This window comes from Pan troglodytes, chromosome 2 (assembly GCF_028858775.2).
Source record: "Pan troglodytes isolate AG18354 chromosome 2, NHGRI_mPanTro3-v2.0_pri, whole genome shotgun sequence".
Classification (NCBI taxonomy): Eukaryota; Metazoa; Chordata; class Mammalia; order Primates; family Hominidae; genus Pan; species Pan troglodytes.
In genome coordinates, this window is record NC_086015.1 from 186,996,786 (window position 1) to 187,013,668 (window position 16,883).

General features: G+C 52.1%; 2 protein-coding genes across 11 annotated transcripts in view; both read right to left on the reverse strand.

Annotated features, from left to right (window-relative positions):
- Positions 1-412: 412 nt before the first annotated feature.
- On the reverse strand, positions 413-10,409 carry MAP6D1 (MAP6 domain containing 1). 3 transcript variants are annotated; one of them, XM_001136136.7, is made up of 3 exons: positions 9,621-10,409; positions 2,505-2,622; positions 413-1,947 (listed from the first exon to the last, which is right to left on the reverse strand). In XM_001136136.7, the coding sequence occupies exons 1-3, from the start codon at positions 10,283-10,285 to the stop codon at positions 1,867-1,869; spliced, it is 864 nt and encodes a 287-aa protein (XP_001136136.4). In that variant the 5' UTR covers positions 10,286-10,409; the 3' UTR covers positions 413-1,866. The 3 variants fall into 3 exon arrangements, with proteins under 3 accessions (XP_001136136.4, XP_009445213.4, XP_063662495.1); XM_009446938.5 differs by having other exon boundaries at positions 437-1,896; XM_063806425.1 differs by lacking the exons at positions 413-1,947; positions 2,505-2,622 and adding an exon at positions 4,654-4,935.
- A 553-nt stretch (positions 10,410-10,962) lies between these two features.
- PARL (presenilin associated rhomboid like) overlaps positions 10,963-16,883 on the reverse strand; it is a 58,724-nt gene continuing 52,803 nt past the window's right edge. For 5 of the 8 annotated variants that reach the window (XM_001135897.6, XM_001135816.6, XM_016942379.3 and 2 more), the window contains one exon: positions 13,878-14,197. In XM_001135897.6, the coding sequence (XP_001135897.3) occupies positions 14,086-14,197 (112 nt within the window). In that variant the 3' untranslated portion in view covers positions 13,878-14,085. Of the gene's footprint in view, positions 11,207-13,877; positions 14,198-16,883 lie in introns of those variants that run through there. The other 3 variants (XM_016942377.2, XM_016942380.3, XM_016942378.3) reach the window with 1 other exon arrangement.

Sequence of the window (16,883 nt, forward strand, 5' to 3'; positions counted from 1 at the left end):
GCTCCCAGGGAAAGTGAGGAGGGGGGACTAAGGCAGGAAAGAATAATCCTAACAAACACCTGTGCCTCAGTTATTTCCTGTACTGAGCACCCCACCCGTAAACACGGATGCTCTTGGCAAGCCACAAGGTGTAGCTGGTAGCGTCGTCACTTCTCAGTAAAGAAACGGAACCCCAGTTGCTCACAGGTAGCAAGTGAAGCTGGGATTAGAGCCTGAGGAGCTTCAGAGAGAGGCGCCTGGGTGAGGGTAGGGGACGGGTGGGTTCTGTGGGCTGCACCTATCACATGTGCCCTGCAGCCCACAGCAAGAAGCGCTCAGCATCAACAGGCCTCTGAGGTGTGGCGGCAGCTGGGCCACACTGAAGTCCTTAGCACCAAGAGACCGGAGAAAACAAGCGTGAGAAGACTCGTGCTTATAATTTAAGAAACTGAAACTGTACATTTTTGCATTTTAGTAAAATCTGAGATTGTACAGTTTAATCTCATTTCCACAGACACCCAGCAGGCAGCCTCTTTTCTCTTAGAAAAATCAAACATGCAAGCCGTGAAGTCAGGAATAGCTGAACCCCTTGGATAAGCACACGCTTTGGGCTTCTTTAAAGCGAGCCTCTCATCAAGAGCATTTCCTTTGCTGGCATGAGGGGAGGGCTGTGCCTGCCAGGGCTAGCACCTGGGAGGGACGCTGACAGGCAGCCGGAGCTGGAACCACTGTCCCACCTGCACGTCTGGTGGCTCTGAGACCCGAGTGCCACCACCTGCAGCTTAAATGCTCGTCTCACTAGAGCCACTTGTGGGCTGGAGAGGAAGAAAGATCCAAAGGGAAATCCACCAATTTCCTTACTGAAGACTGTCCCAAGCTTGTACCTCTAAGCTTTAAAAAGAGACGAAGACCCTTCAAATGTGTGAAGGCACCAGGCGTGACCCATGTGGCCATGCTGGCTGGAATTTACGGAGGAAGTTAGGAGAGAGCTTTGCAAAGAAAATGAACTGCCTCTTCAAAAGGTGGTGAGTTCCCCGTCACTGTACATGTGAGCAGGGTAGACGGAAGGGTTGGTGTAGAGGACATTTTAAGGTATTTCAGGGAATGAGACAAATGCCACCTTCCCAAAAACAGTTCCAGTGTGTATGATAGTTCCCTGCTCATCATCCTTATGTTAGCGGGAAAATCATTAGTAACAAAATGTGGATTCAATCTTTAGAACCTACCACAAGGTAAATGTGAGTCATTCAATCCCAAGAACTGTTTTGTTAAAACATGAGGCTCATCTTGGCCATAAGGAGGTCTGTGAAGTGGAAGCCCGTGACTGACAGTCTGTTTCTTCTGGAAATTTCCTCCTGGATACTCAGCATCACCATGAGTCATGCAGGTGACGGCCCAAGATTCCAACAGCTTCAACTGCAGGGGCCATCTGTAGGAAGAGCCAAGGGTCCCACTGTAGGTTATGAAATTAATCAAGTGCTCACGCATCCTGGGAAATCCACCAAAAGTGGACATAACTGGTTCTTTCAAGGGCCGGATGTGTCCACATTCCTCAGCTTCCATGGACCAATTCGGTTCCCAACTGACTTGATCCTCAGCCTCCTCAGAGATTTCAAAACTGAGAGATGGCCAGATGGCAGTTAACGAACGCGGGAGCCTTCCATAGGCTTCTCAAGAGGATGCTTGAGGCTGAGCTGAGCTGGGTGTGCCAAGTCCATCGGTGCATCTGCCCCACACCAGCACTTTGGCCCTGGTGACAGCTTTGAGAGGGGCTGTGCCCTCCCGCAGGGGCCCATGCCATGCTCTCGCCCAGCCCCGCGGCAGTGGGTCCTGAGGCCGCTCCCCAGCCCTGTCCTGTCGGCAGCCATGGTGTCACGGTGCAGGCAGTCACACGTTGAGAATCCGGGGAGCTGAGGCCTGAAAGATGGCGGAGGGGTTAGGAGTGAACTTCTTCCTCACCTCTGGGACCTGAAAAATGAAGTGTGGCCACATATCAGTGGGACTTTTCCTTAACTCCCTACTCTTCCCCCCTACCCAGCTCCAGGAAAAAATCCCCTCCCATCCTCTGCATCCTCCAGGAGTTGAGACCTGAAGGGTCAGAGGGGACTTGCCCACCGTGAGCCATAGGTGTCACTGCATTAGCAGCTGAGTGGTACACGGACCTTCCATTCTGCTCCCTGAACCACTTGGGAATCGGAGCTGAGATGCCCCCACTCCCTTCCATCGTCTCTTTCCTCTTACACAAATGCTGTGGTACTCAGGCCAGTCACTAGCGTTCAGTGGCCAAGGGTAAGATGGGGATTTAGGAGGCAGAGAGACCCTGCTCACCAGAGAGGCCAACACTAGAGGGCCACCCAGCTGGCTAATGATGAAGAAGTACCTTGGGTTTTTGTTCGGGACATCTGGTTGGCACTGCTGTCCCTGGTCATAATTGCATTTTACACCATGAAAATCTGGCTCCTAATCCCTACCCGGGGAAAGAGGCCTCTATACCCACACCCCTGCTGCACCAGCTTCTGGCTGACCTGGAAGCCGGCCCCAGGGCTGCTGTCCCATCCCGAAGTGTGGGTTGTGATGACTCGGGCTGGTTTTGTCTTTGTGGATCTTGAGGGCTTCACTCCAGTCCAAGCCTGGAATTCCTGTCTGGAACAGAGAACACGGTCACAACCTTGCACAGGGTCAGCCACCCCTTTACCGACTCCCCGGGGGCTGCTGCTCTGCCCCATGCACGGCCCTGCCAATTGCTGAAACCCTCGGCTCCAGGCAGTCCTTGTCATCTTCCCAAAGACAGAACTGGCAAGGCAAGCGCACTCCCGTGCAGGCCCAGCTCTAGGAGAAAGGTGTGTGGCTGCCTGGCCCCTCACCTCAGCGATCCACTGGGAAATCTGGGCTCACCCCAGTCCCTAAGGAAGTAGGAGAGGAAGCTTATTCTCGCACTGCAGGCGAGTGGCAGGGTCAGGGCAGAGCTCAGTCAGCACCTGGGTCTCATTCAGAACGCACCAGCACCTGGCACTGCTGGGTCCTGTACCTGCACCCCCTGCAATTCTCCCACACCTGCCCCTCCAGAGCCAGGCTGCTTCAAGAGACCCAGGTCATGGTGGCTGCTTATGCCTGAAGAGGAAATGCCCTCAGCACCGGGCACAGCCCTGGCTTGCCAGACCCGCTTAAGACTGAAAAGAAAAATAAGGCTCAGAACTTTTAGTTTTTTTATACTTTGTCTCATTAACTCATGCAGAAGAATGGATCACAGTGACCATCTCAAAAGACTCCAAGGTGGCCTGGCCTTTGCACAGCTCTGTCCATGGTGGAGGCAGTGGATCATGCGCTCTTGCTGAGCCTGTGGCGGGGAGGGTGGTGTGATGGGGGAAGGCGGGCCCTGGAGGGAGAGGATGAGGCTGGCACCGCTAGCTCCATGTACCGGGAGCAGCTTTCTCCATGAAAAGACAGTGCTTCCATTTCTCTGAACAAAAGGGACCTCCTTTAATTCTACCCACTCCTCTGCAAGATGGGGAGCTCAGAAGGCAGAACTCCCTGTGTCCCAGGAGCACCTGGCCAAGGTGGAAGTGTCCAGCTAGCTGGGCCTGGCACCCACATGTGTGCGGGGTTGCTCCTGCCCAGGCTGGACACTGCCGGGGTTGGGCTTCAGGCGCTGAGGTCAACAAAGCTGCCTTTCTCCTTGGCAGCTGCACAGCTGGGGCACCACTGGGCAGGCTGCGTGGGCAGGGAATGGCTGTGTCCATGACCAGCACTGGGGTGCCAGGAGGAGAGCTGGGCCGGGGCCCCATCAGGTAATTTTCACTCCCGAAGCCGCGAGCTTCTGAAGACCAGCTGCCCAAACCATATGCTGCTCTGTTCCTCCTGCGGAAGCAGGTCCTCCCCTGGGCGCGCCCTTCTGTCCCCAAAACACTTCACATGCCCACGCTGAGCCTTGGGCCTGGCATCCTGAGCCTGCTGCCCTGAGGTGGCTGCAGGGGTCTCAGAGCAGGAAGCGACCAGAGCCACAGACTACAGCAATCCTGGTGGCCGCCAGAGGAGGAACCCAGGGCTGGAGCCCAGATGGGAGAGGGGATCTTAAAGATGGAATGGGCAGGACCCGGTGACTGCCTGGAGAGAAGGAAAACAGACTCATGGCTCAGGCCAAGATTAGTAAGAAATACAGGCCTCCCTGCCTGCTGTGCCCCCTTACAGTGCTCAAGCATGTTCTGGCATCAGCCCCGGACGGAGGATTGGGAGGCCTGGGTTCTCAGCCCGATATGGCTTCAGACACATTCCTCAACTTCCCTGAGCCTCAGTTTCTTCTGAAAAGTGGGGCTGCTGACCCATGTGCCTGAGGTTGTTGTGAGTCTTCGTTTCGGGCACTCAGTACAGTGGGGCCAAGTCTTGTGGAACTTGAACATCAGCCCTTTAACTGCCCCACCTAGGAAGGAAGGAGGGAAGCAACCAGGGAGCAAGGACTGCCTTCCAGAAGTGGGCGGGGCTAGCACCTGGGCCAAAGGTGCCCAACGGCCCAGAGAGAATTCAGAGGGGGCCTGTCAGGTGGAAGGAGCCAGGCTGGCTGTGGGTAGGACCTGCTGTGCCCATGTGGCCAGGCAGGCAAGGCAGATCAACTCACATGCAGACCAGAAGCCAGCAAGGCAGGTCCCGCAGGGGTGAAGAAGCTGAGGCCCGGGGATCCTGGGTACTCCCTCAAGAACCTTGAGTTAGGAGTGGCCTCACATCTTCAGGATTCCTGGCTCTGTTCGTTTCCTTGGCTTTCTGAATTTCTTAAGTTTGCTTAGATGATGTGCATCTTACAAGACAAGGCTGGAGGGAGTGGCTTGTATCAGGTCCCAGAGCTGGAAGGTGGGGGTCCCAGAGGCCCACTGGCATGGCGCTGGGAGGGTCAAGTTCAACAGTGATCCTGTGTTTCTGCCCGAATTGGGGGCAGGGGTCCAGGCAGCCAAGCTCTTGCTATTCCTGCTTTTCGGATGAAGAAAGGGTCAGAGAGGCTGACCCAGCCAGGCGCGGTGGCTCACGCCTGTAATCTCAGCACTTTGGGAGGGCAAGGCGGGCAGATCATGAGGTCAAGAGAACGAGACCATCCTGGCCAATATGGTGAAACCCCGTCTCTACTGAAAATACGAAAATTAGGCCAGGCACAGTGGCTCATGCCTGTAATCCCAGCACTTCAGGAGGCTGGGGCGGGCGGATCACGAGATCAGGAGATCGAGACCATCCTGGCTAACACGGTGAAACCCCGTCTCTAGTAAAAAAAAAATACATAAAAATTAGCCAGGCATGGTGGCGGGCGCCTGTAGTCCCAGCTACTCGGGAGGCTGAGGCAGGAGAATGGCGTGAACCCGGGAGGCGGAGGTTGCAGTGAGCCGAGGTCGCGCCACTGCACTCCAGCTTGGGCAACAAAGCAAGACTCCATCTCAAATAAATAAATAAATAATACAAAATAAAAATACAAAAATTAGCTGGATGTGGTGGTGGGCGCCTGTAGTCCCAGCTACTCTGGAGGCTGAGGCAGGAGAATCGCTTGAACCCAGGAGGTGGAGGTTGCAGTGAGCCGAGATGGCGCCACTGCACTCCAGCCTGGTGACAGAGTGAGACTCCGTCTCAAAAAAAAAAAAAAGAAAAAGAAAAAAAGAGAGGCTGACCCACCTGAATTTACACACCAGGAGGTAAGAACCCCAACAAGCCCCGACTCCTGTCTGTCAAGGCTTTTCCACAGCTGGCCTCAGGACACAGTTCAAGAAAGCAAGTGACTCCAAGGAGGCAGCTCTTAAGGGATGAAAACCCATGGGGGCTACAAATTTTATCTCTGGGGCAAGTCACACGGGTTCCACTCCCTTCTCTGCCATTCAGAGCTGTGCCAGCCACTCAGTTTCCTTGTCTGTAGAATGGGGACGGCAAGCACTACGCGAAGGCTGCAGGGGGCTAACCTCAGGGAGTGCTGAGCCTGGTGTGCGTTAAAGCAGAGAAGGCGACAGCTAGCACCTTTACCGCCACCAGAGCTGGGAGGGCCCGGCAGGACATTCACTCACCACATGTTCCACACAGATGAGGGACTGCTTTTTTTTTTTTTTTTTTTTTGAGATGGAGTCTCGCTCTATTGCCCAGGCAGGAGTGCAGTAGCTCTATCTCGGCTCACTGCGTCCTCCACCTCCTGGGTTCAATGGATTCTCCTGCTTCAGCCTCCCAAGTAGCTGGGATTACAGGTGCGTGCCACCACGCCCAGCTAATTTTTAGTAGAGATGAGGTTTCACTATGTTGGCCAGGCTGGTCTCGAACTTGGGATCTGCCTACCTCATCCTCCCAAAGTGCTGGGATTATAGGGGTGAGCCACCACGCCCGGCCTAATTTTTATATTTTTAGTAGAGACGGGGTTTCACCATGTTGGCCAGGCTGGTCTTGAACTGACCTCAGGAGATCCGTCCATCTCAGCCTCCCAAAATGCTGGGATTACAGGTGTGAGCCACTGCGACCGGCCTCTTTTTAACTTTAAAATAAAAAAAAAGTAACTTCTGTGATAAGCATCCTTACAGCTAAATCTTTGTTCATATCATCATTTCTTTGGGATAAATTCCTACCTGTGGAATTAAAGAGCCAAAAAGTATGAACTTATCCCCCCAATTTTATTAGTTTTAAAAACCAAGCTGGGCACAGTGGCTGTTGCCTTTAATTCCAGCACTTTGGGAGGCTGAGGCAGGAGGATCGCTTGAGCCCAGGAATTTGAGGCCAGCCCGGGCAACATAAACCCCATCTCTAAAACACACACACACACACACACACAACCCCACGTGTAGTGCCCACCTGTGGTCTCAGCTACTCGGGAGGCTGAGGTGAGAAAATCACTTGAGCCTGGGAGGTTGAGGCTGCAGTGAACTGAGATCATGCCCCTGCACTCCAGCCTGGGCAGCAACAACAACAACAAAACAAACAACAACAAAAAAAAACCCCAAAAACCCAACTGTATCAAGGCATTATTTCCAAACCATACAATTCATCCATTAAAAACATACAGCTGGATGACTTTTGACAAATGTAACCACTTGGGTACCACCACCATTATCAAGACACAAAGAACATTCCATGTCCCCAGGAGAAGGCTCCCTCATAGGTTGGCACTTTGTAAGGAACTCGCTGGGGGACAGTGGTTGCAGGGTGGGTCTTGCATTCACTGACACGTCCTCAAGCTGAGCCGCTGAAACTGGAGTGGGCAACACTGAGCCGCAGCGCTCAGGCCCTAGACTAGCCAGCTGGAGGGGCCTGAATAGCGGAGAGTCTGGAAGGCCAGGGGTCCTGAGCGTGCAGCGCATTCCAGCGGCTGAAGTTCTAGGCACCAGAGCAGGGCAAGGGGTGGAGCTTGCAGGGAGACAGCTTCAGCTCCCGGAAGGAAGCGCTTTCTGTCAGTTACAACAGTCTGCCCATGGAGCGAGCTGACTTGCATGGCGCTGGGCTCCTGTTTACTAGGGATGTTCTAGCAGAGGCTTAGCTTTTATTTATTTGAAACAAGGTCTTGCTCTGTTGCCTAGGTGGAGTGCAGTGGCACAAACACTGCTCACTGCAGCCTCGACCTCGCAGGCTTGAGGGATCCTCCCACCTCAGCCTCCCAAGTAGCTGGAATCACAGGCAGGCACCACCAAGCCCAGCTAATTTTCTATTTTTTGTAGAGGCAGGGTCTCACTATGTTGCCCAGGCTGGTCTTGAACTCCTGGGCTCAAGTGATCCTCCCACCTAAGCTTCCCAAAGTGCTGGGATTGCAGGTGTGAGCCACCATGCCTGGCTGGCTTAGCTTTTAGAAGCAGTCCCTCATCCGGGCATGGTGGCTCATGACTGTAATCCCAGCACTTTGGGAGGCCAAGGCAGGTGGATCATGAGGTCAGGAGTTCAAGACCAGCCTGACCAACATGGTGAAACCCCATCTCTACTAAAAATACAAAAAATTAGCTGGGCGTGATGGCACACACCTATAATCCCAGCTACTCAGGAAGCTGAGGCAGAATTGCTTGAACCTAGGAGGCGGAGGTTACAGTGAGCCGAGATGGCGCCACTGCTCTCCAGCCTGAGCGACAGAGCGAGACTCTGTCTCAAAAAAGAAAAAAATCAAAAATAAAAATAAATAAAAATTAACTGGGCATGGTGGCACAAGCCTGTAATCCCAGCGACTCGGGAGGCTGAGGCAGGAGAATTGCTGGAACCAGGGAGGCAGACATTGCAGTGAGCCGAGATTGCACCACTGCACTCCAGCCTGGGTGACAGAGCGAGACTCCGTCTCCAAAAAAAAAAAAAAAAAAAAGTTAAAAAGATAGGCAATACATGGACATGTTACAAAGGCAAAAAAAAAAAAAAAAAGCAATCGTTCAAAAGAGCAGAGTGAAAAGCCTTCCGCCCCTGGCAGTCCCTATCAAGTTCCTCTCCCTAACGGTACCATCTCCTCAGACATCCATCAGGGCATCCTGTGCTTATTTGAGCATATGTGTGTATATTAATACCCCTTTTTAAAACACAAATAGCCTACGTGCTGCTGGGCACCTTGCTTTTTTGGTATGCGTATATTTAAGATCCGCTGGGTTTCAGTATCCCATTTCACGGCTGTGCTATAATTAACCAGTTCCCTACATCAGCAGGACAAGGGGGTTGCTGTACAATGTCTCCACCTATCTTACGCTCCTGAGCTCCCACCCTACCTTGTAGGATACCTGTAGGGAAAATTCCTAGTAGTGAAATAGCTGCATCAAAGGAAAAGTAGTGCTTTTAATAGTCCCACATTAGAAACACCCTAAATAGTCAATGGTAAGGAAGTAGATAAATAAAACTTGAAGATATAAAGGCATATCCATAGGATAAAATACCGCACGTTTATTAAAATTCATGTTGCAGAACATGTAGTAACACGGACAGACTTCTACAACTGGTGAAAAAAGTGTACAGTAAGAATCTAACCACGTAAAAATATATCAGTGCATATGCACCAAATGCACATTACGGAGTAGAAAGAACTCGTCTGGGGAGGGATCAAGGAGATACGTATTTTGTTGTAATTTCTGTACTTTCCCATTTTTCTACAGTATGAATTACTTTTGTGGTAAGAGGAAAAAAGGGAGAAAGCCCTCGGCTGTCCAGGAGCAGAGCTGGGCTGGGAGGTGGGGAGGGCCCGCGGACCGGTTCTCCCTGAAAGCCCCTGTCACAGTGGGACTCTGAAGGGCTCACCCACACGGGACCCTGCGCTCGGTCCTCACCACCAACGCCCGCACAGAAGGCAGTGACCGGAGAGAGCTGGGGGACATGGTCTGCGCGCACCCCTCGCACGGCTAGGCCCGGCGGTGGGAGTTAAAGGGAGGCCGGTTCCAACTCGGCTGAAGGCAGGCCATTCTGACGGCTGCCCCCAGGAGGGCGGCTGCGAGGGCGGCGGTGCGCTCCCGGCACGGGGGTGCTCGAGCACTGAGTCCGGGCATGGAGCAGCGAAGGCGCCGCCTGCAGTGCCCACGGACCAAACGGGGGTGACCTCTGAGGCCGCCGGCAGCTCCGAGGTCGCGTGGGATCCGGGCTCCAGGCGCCTCCGCTCTCCCGCCCACCCCATCCCTCTGGCTCCGGGCCTCCGCGTCCTCCCACCACAGGGTGGGGACTCGTTGCGGTCCCTACCCAGCCCATACCTGTACGACGTGGTCGCTGCTGCAGCCGCGTCCGCGTCGCCGATGGGCAGCACGTAGACCCCGCGGGCGCCGGGCGCAGGTGGCGCGGAGGACTGCGCGGAGGATTTGCCCCTGCGGCCGCCCGCCCCCGGTCCGCGCCCCGGCGTCGGATCCTTGGGCCCGGCGGGCGTGGTCCACAAGCCGAAGTCCCGCTGGTACTGAGTGAGCGGCACGTCCCGGCCGGAATCCCGGGCGCCCGCGGGAGGCTGGCCCCTGCGCGAGGCGGCGCCGCCCGTGCCCGGCTCCTCGCTGTCGACGTCCGAGTAGCCGTGCAGGGTGAGCGGCACCGCCACGTCGGAGCGGTCCAGCTGGTTCCAGCGCCGCGCCAGGCAGCACAGGCGGCTGATACAGGGCCACGCCATGCCAGCCCCGGCGCCCGCCGCCCCGCTCCCGGCGCGCGGCGCTCCCGGCCGCGCCTCCTGCGCCCAGCGTCCCCGCCCCCGCGGCCCGCCCCGCGCCGCCGCAGCACCGCCCCCCCGCACGAGGGTGGGCGTCCCGGGAGGGGGCGCACTCGGCGGCAGCCCCACTTGGCCGGGGCCGGCTGCGCACGGCTGGAGCTGGAGGGAGCGCGGATGGGGGAAAGGCTGCACCGTCGCCAGGGGGCACCGGAAACCGCCTGCAGTCATTTACAAGTGTCCATCTCGAAGAATGCCTCAGAATTGAATCCAAAGTTCCCTCAGTGTCATCTTATAAATGGCCCCGGCTTCGCAGAGGCCAAGGGCCGGATGGTCGCAGCTGGGAGCAGTCCGCCAGCCGGGAGGTTCTCCATGTGGCCTCGGGACGCCCGGCGACTGCTGCATTTGTGCCAGGCTGCACCGCAGGGACTCCGCGGGCACAGGGGCAGGTGCAGCAATGAGGGTGTCAGAGAAGACTCGGGGCCCTGCTTCCCGGACAACACGTGTTTCAGTCAGCCTGTGAATCGCCGCCTATTTGCCTTTAGGATGCTAGTCTACATTTGTGACAACCAATCCACTTTTCATTAGAATTGGCATTGGCCACCAATCGACCTTTCCCTGGGTTCTGAAATTCCTAATTTTAAAGCATGGCCATTTGCAAAGGCTTTAGTTTGATAAAGCGGCCACAGAACTGGCCACTAAGCTATCAAGTTCCTTTCCTCCTGTGCATGCGTGGCTGTTTTCAGGCAGAGCTGTTGAGGGATCCTCCAGCGTAAAGGCAGGTCTGTTCAATGCAGGACACCGTCTCAAACAACTCCCTGACCACCCACAAATGCCTTTCTGAATATTTGACACATGCTCTCGGTATACACTGCAGACCAATTACTAATAACACTACTGAGACAGCATTAATTACCCAGAGCTCCATTTCAAGGTTGTACTTGGAAGGTATCCAGTCTGCGCCTGGGAGGGGACTGCAGCACATCCCTGGTCAGTCAGAAAACAGATTCATCTCCCAAAACATTGCCTGTCTTAGCTTGAAGTTGTAGCAAAGTGACATGACGGCTGCCTAGAAGTGGCAGCAGGTCAGCTGAGCAGGCCAGGCCATGTCCCAGCAGGCAGCAGGCGAGGCGCCACGTGTAGGGGGAGATCCTGGAAAATGACACACAGGCGCCGGGTCAGAGTGAACTCTTTGTGGACTGTCCGCCACGGCCCTGGGTTAGCCAGCCTGGCAGATGACGGTTGGGACTAAAATTCTCCATCTCGCAGGAAAAGAGAACAGCTCTCTTTTTATTACTTCATTGATCAAACAACAGTCAAAGAGCACTTGCTATGTGCTAGGAATAATTCCGGGTGCCTTCAGGAGGTTTAGTGTGGTAGTGAGGGACGGAAGTAAGTGTAATTGAACTGACAAAGCCAGGTCAGCATGAGAGGGAGGCAGGCTGGGGAAAGCTGGACTCGCCACCTGTTGTGAGGGAGGGTGGTTGGGCCAGGTGGGAATGTAGGTCACAGGGGAGGAGGGTTCAGCTGAGGTAGCAGACCATGGAGGGTCTTGGTGGCCACACTAAGGAATTTTAGCTTTTCATATGGCCGGGTGCAGGTGGCTCATGTGTGGAATCCCAGCACTTTGGGAGGCTGAGGCAAGAGGACTGCTTGAGCCCAGGAGTTTGAGACCTGCCTGGGCAACACAGTGAGACCCTGTCTCTACAAAAAACTTTTAAAAATTAGCCAGGCGTCGTAGTGTGTGCCTGTAGTGCCAGCTACTTGGAGGCTGAGGCTTGAGCCCAGGACTTCAAGGCTACAGTGAGCTATGATTGCACCACTGAACTCCAGCCTGGACGAGAGAGAGAGAGAGAGACCCTGTCTCAAATAAATAAAAGTTTTTCACAGGTGACAACAAAGGAATGACAGACGTGTTTTTAGCACTCTGGCAGGCATATGGAGAAGCACAGGGTTGCTTTGGAGACCAGCTGGAAGAACAGGCTCAACAGTCCAGGGACTAAGAAGTGAGGACCATCACGGAGTCACAGGCACTGGGAGGGCTGAGGGGCTGGATTCTAGAAATAAGAGGCAAGAGAGGGAGATCTCGAATGGCTCCAGGTTTCAGACTTCACCGATTGCTCGTGTCACTCCTTAAGCCGAGTGCTATTTGAGGGGCCTGTGCAGGGCGGGGGGTGGTCCCAGCGCCTGGAACCATGCGTGTGTTGCAGTAGACACATTTACTAAGAGTACAGAGAGATTCTGTGGGTCTGGAGCTCAGAATCCTCACAGATAACTGAGGCTTCAGGAAGTGCACCCACTCAAGAAGTGTATGGAATGAGGGAGATGGCAGCCACGGCATGTTCCTAGGTACCCCACACTTCAGATGCCGGTGGAGGCGGCACAGCCCAAGAGGCCCACGGGCCAGGGAGGGCATGGCCTTGAAGGCAGTGATCACGGGTCCCCAGAGAAGCCAAGAGGAGAAAGTGAAGCACCCTCGTGGGCAATCAGGCGGGGGCTGTGGACAGCAAGGCTTCTCCGGCCACAGCCAGGTTCTGGCCTCCCCAGGCCACGCACAGAGGCTCCAGCATTGAGGGGTTTTAGGGACCAGGAGGTGCTACAGGGACTTCTAACTTTTTCCCAGTCACAAAGCAGGGACACAGAGATGTCTTCATTGCCTCTGCCTGGTCTGCCCAAAGCACGATGTGAATTAATGTTGGGATCTAGAGGGAATGTCCCTATGAACTCAGCCTCCTATCCCATCTCTGGAAAACGCATCTTGCCTCATCTGTGTTGCAGAGTTGTTAGCAGATGTCAGAGCAAAGCATTGTGACCTTGGGCAGTGCCCCTACACCACGTGTGCCGTTTCCTCGCTGGCAAAATGATGGCTAAGATAACTCTCTCCCCTAGAAGTGATACGAGTTTAGAACAGAATCCTGTGCCTGGGAAGAATAACTGTAAATCATAGTAGAAACAAGTCCAGCCTGATGGAAGAAGGATATGAAGGACTGCCAAATACTGGACAATTTCTATGTGCTGGGCGGGTGCTGCCATGCAGTTCTCACCTGCCTGGTGAGGTGGGCACCACTCCCACTCCTTTTCCAAAGCCGCCATTCCCATCCCCCACGGCGCACAACCTGAGTCCGATCGGCCACAGGAGGCTGAAATCAGGGCCTTCGATCCTCCCAGGACAAAGCTGCAAGACTTGGTATAACATTTTGAGGCCATCAAAAGACTAAAAATTCTCCTGTAAATCACTTCAAGAAGAACAAACTCTCAAACTGCATTTCCTAGATGTCATTCTCAATCACGAGGGTAACATGAATTCCACAACAGTGAGGCTGTGACGACGACAGCCACTATCTGCTATTTCAGTGAGACGCTTCAATTAGAACATACACTTTCAAACAGAAGATAAAATTCGGCTCAGATTCAAGTCTGAATTTACCCAAATCACTTCTTTCTACCTCTTAATTTATCTACAAATTGAACCTAGAAAGCAAAACCTGAAAATAGCTTTTTGTATATGCCACTCACTGCCAGAAAACACTACCTTTCCTGAAAATTGAGAAAATACTGCAGCTGTTATTTCAGATCATGCTGGAGAGGGGATACTCTTGACTTTTATGTGCAGCCAATGCAGGGAAGGGGGAGGGCAAGGAAGAGTGAAGGCTAAGCAGAGGCGCTGGAGGGTCCAAAGACAGGCAACCAGCGCCTTCATGTTCTGATCAGGCCTCTCAGGGTGCACTCTCCCCAGGTCCTGGCTCAAATGATGTCAATGCAACAACCAAAGCAAAATGCCAGAGCCGTGTCAGCCCCTTAAAGAGAGAACACACACATCTGCTTACAAACTAGATAGAAACCTTTATTTCACAACTTTATCATCATTCACATTCTAAAAAGACACGGACTGGGGGACACAGCTGAAAACAGTGGGAGGCCAGATGCTGGCATCTTCCAGACGGGAGCATAGCCATGGTCACTCTAGCCGATGTCTCCTGGGGCTCTCAGGCGGCACGGACCAGATGCACCACTACTGTCCAATCCCAGTTTTACTTAGAGCCACCTCCTTTTTTGGGGCCATTAGTCCTTATTTCATGCCAGATTTTCACTAGCGGCTCCCTGTTCTTCCAAATCAGTTCATGACCGTAAGTAACATACCATCTGGAGAAAAACAAACAAACCAGGTCCGACATTCAAACAGTGTGACATACAAATGGTAAGTAGCATGGTGACAGATCCCAAGTTGACATTTTTAAAATCGAATGCCACTCACTATGTAGCCGATTAAAACTGACTCACATCGAGAAATGGTTTAGCTTTCATATTACAATATGTAACAGGTAGAGGTAGGAAGGGACGATGGCTGAATGCTCTGCAGTGTGAGTACTTCACATATACTACTTCTGATTCACCACTATCTGCAAGTTAAGTATCAGTTTTCCCATCGCAGACATGAAGCAACCAGGTCTGAAAGAAAGTAGTTTGTCCAAGGTGCTAATAGTTTCTAAGTGGTCAATGAAAGCTCACTCACAGGTCAGACTGACTCGATGTTCTGAAGTGTCACAATTAGCACTGACTCAGGATGGCTATCCCAGCTTCCATGCCTCCCGTCATCTTCCTCCTAACTATACGAAGGGTGGCCGGCTCATCCAAACTCTGCCCCGCTTTAAGATACCTAGTTCCCATCCCCACTCTCCTGTTCACACAGCCTAACTGAGGCCTGAAGCAACGAGCCTGGGAGGCTGACACACACAGAGGTTTAGTAACTTCGCCTGCTCAGGTTCCACAACTAGGAATCAGCAGACTGAGACTAGAACCCGAGACTGCTGCTGAAGCCTGTGCTGCAGGCACTGGACTTTCCTGCAGCGTGTAGGGAGCATCTCCTGTGAGCTGGGGAGCACACTGCGCTCTGGGAAGGGCCTGCCTTGGAGAAGCTCCCGAGGGCACTGCGGGTAGAGAAAGGCTTCCTGGAGGACGTGGGGTGGATTTCCAGGGGCAGTTAGTGAGAGCTTGCTACTGAAACCTTTATTTTTGCTCTGGCTTCCCCAAACAGATTTCATGTTCCCTGAGGCAGAGAGCAGATTTTGTTATCTTGCATCGAGCTCCCAGACACCTGACTGAAAAAATGCTATTTGACTTGGAGTGGATGAGAAGAGCAGTTTAATGTTTTAATATTTTAAAAATGTTCTGAATGTGTATGTTTAATTATAAAGGGCTTGATTTGTACCTGAATCTTAATATTCACTAAATATAGTTAAAATCTGATTATACACATTAATAGGCATGTAATAAAAATTCTCTATGCTTAAGTCTCTGGTGAATTTAGAATGAGAGAAAAAGGAGTACCCTAATATTCAAATGCAATTATAAAAATTCTCCCCAAAAAAATCACTTTGTCAGGAACTCTTCATTAATAAAGTGTTTTCCCAAATCTTTTTTGTTGTTAGACAGAGTCGTGCTCTGTTGCCCAGGCTGGAGTGCAGTGGCGTGATCTCAGCTCACTGTAACCTCCGCCTCCTGGCTTCAAGTGATTCTCCTGCCTCAGCCTCCAAGTAGCTGGGATTACAGGCATGCACCACCACGCCTGGCTAATTTTTGTATTTTTAGTAGAGACGAGGTTTCCCCATGTTGGTCAGGCTGGTCTCGAACTCCTGACCTCAAGTGATCTACTTGCCTCAGCCTCCCAAAGTGCTGGGATTACAGGCGTGAGCCACTGCCCCTGGCCACCCAAATCTTTTTAACCTACTTATTTCAAGCAAAGAGTCAAATACTTTAATTTCACAGGTATACTGTCTGATTATACTCATAAATCCAAAAGGAATTTTTCATTTGGCTAAACTAAAATCGGGAAATGCAAGATGACCGATTTCTAGGGCACTCTTTTCTGTAGCGGCAGCGCAAGCCAGCCCTCATCTGAAACTCCAGCTCTGCAATTCTTACTTGTGTGACCTGGATAAGTTACTTTCTTTAAGCAGTTTCTTTTTCTGTAAAATAAAATACCTCACAGGATTTTAAGAGAATTAAATCCTTAGCTTAGGCACACAGCAAATATTCAGTGTATTAATATGTTAGCTATTATTATTGCAACAGTACAATGTGAATACTGTAAGGTTTGGTCAGAGGCAAAGTCAGGGAAATGTATAAGTGGATACTAATGGAGTCTTTAACACCAACAAAATCAGGGCACTTCAATGAAAAATAAATAAATAAAAGATTTTAGATTTCTAAATCTAGATTAAAGCTTTTAGAAAAGACGAATTCTGGACATGACTGAGATCTAGTAAATGAAAAGGAGTTTAAATTAGAAACAGTAAAGAGAAAGGATTCCTCCACCTTTCAGACCCTGGACTTTAAAATGCATTTGATCCAATTATTTTCAGAATGGAAAAAGGCCACCTAATTATAGTTCAGATGAATAAAAATCTACTGGGGAGAAGAGCCTTGAAGTATACATGGAAGATAAATTTAGAGCTCACAAAACAGAACCCCTTCATGTTTCTCATACTGTAATATCAGGTCAGTTTCTACTATTTATACTGCACTGCTGTTAGAGCTAGACCTTGCATATACTACATACTACTCCTCTTTAATCACTTAAAATTATAAATGGCATAATGGCATTTAGTTCTGCCACCTACTGGGAAAAACTGCTTCACTTAGAATAGATTTTTCTTTCTTTTTTTTTTTTTTTTTTGAGACAGAGTCTCACTTTGTCGCCCAGGCTGGAGTGCAGTGGCGCGATCTCGGCTCACTACAAGCTCTGCCTTCTGGGTTCACACCATTCTCCTACCTCAGCCTCCCGAGTAGCTGGGACTACAGGCGCCCGCCACCACGCCCGGCTAATTTT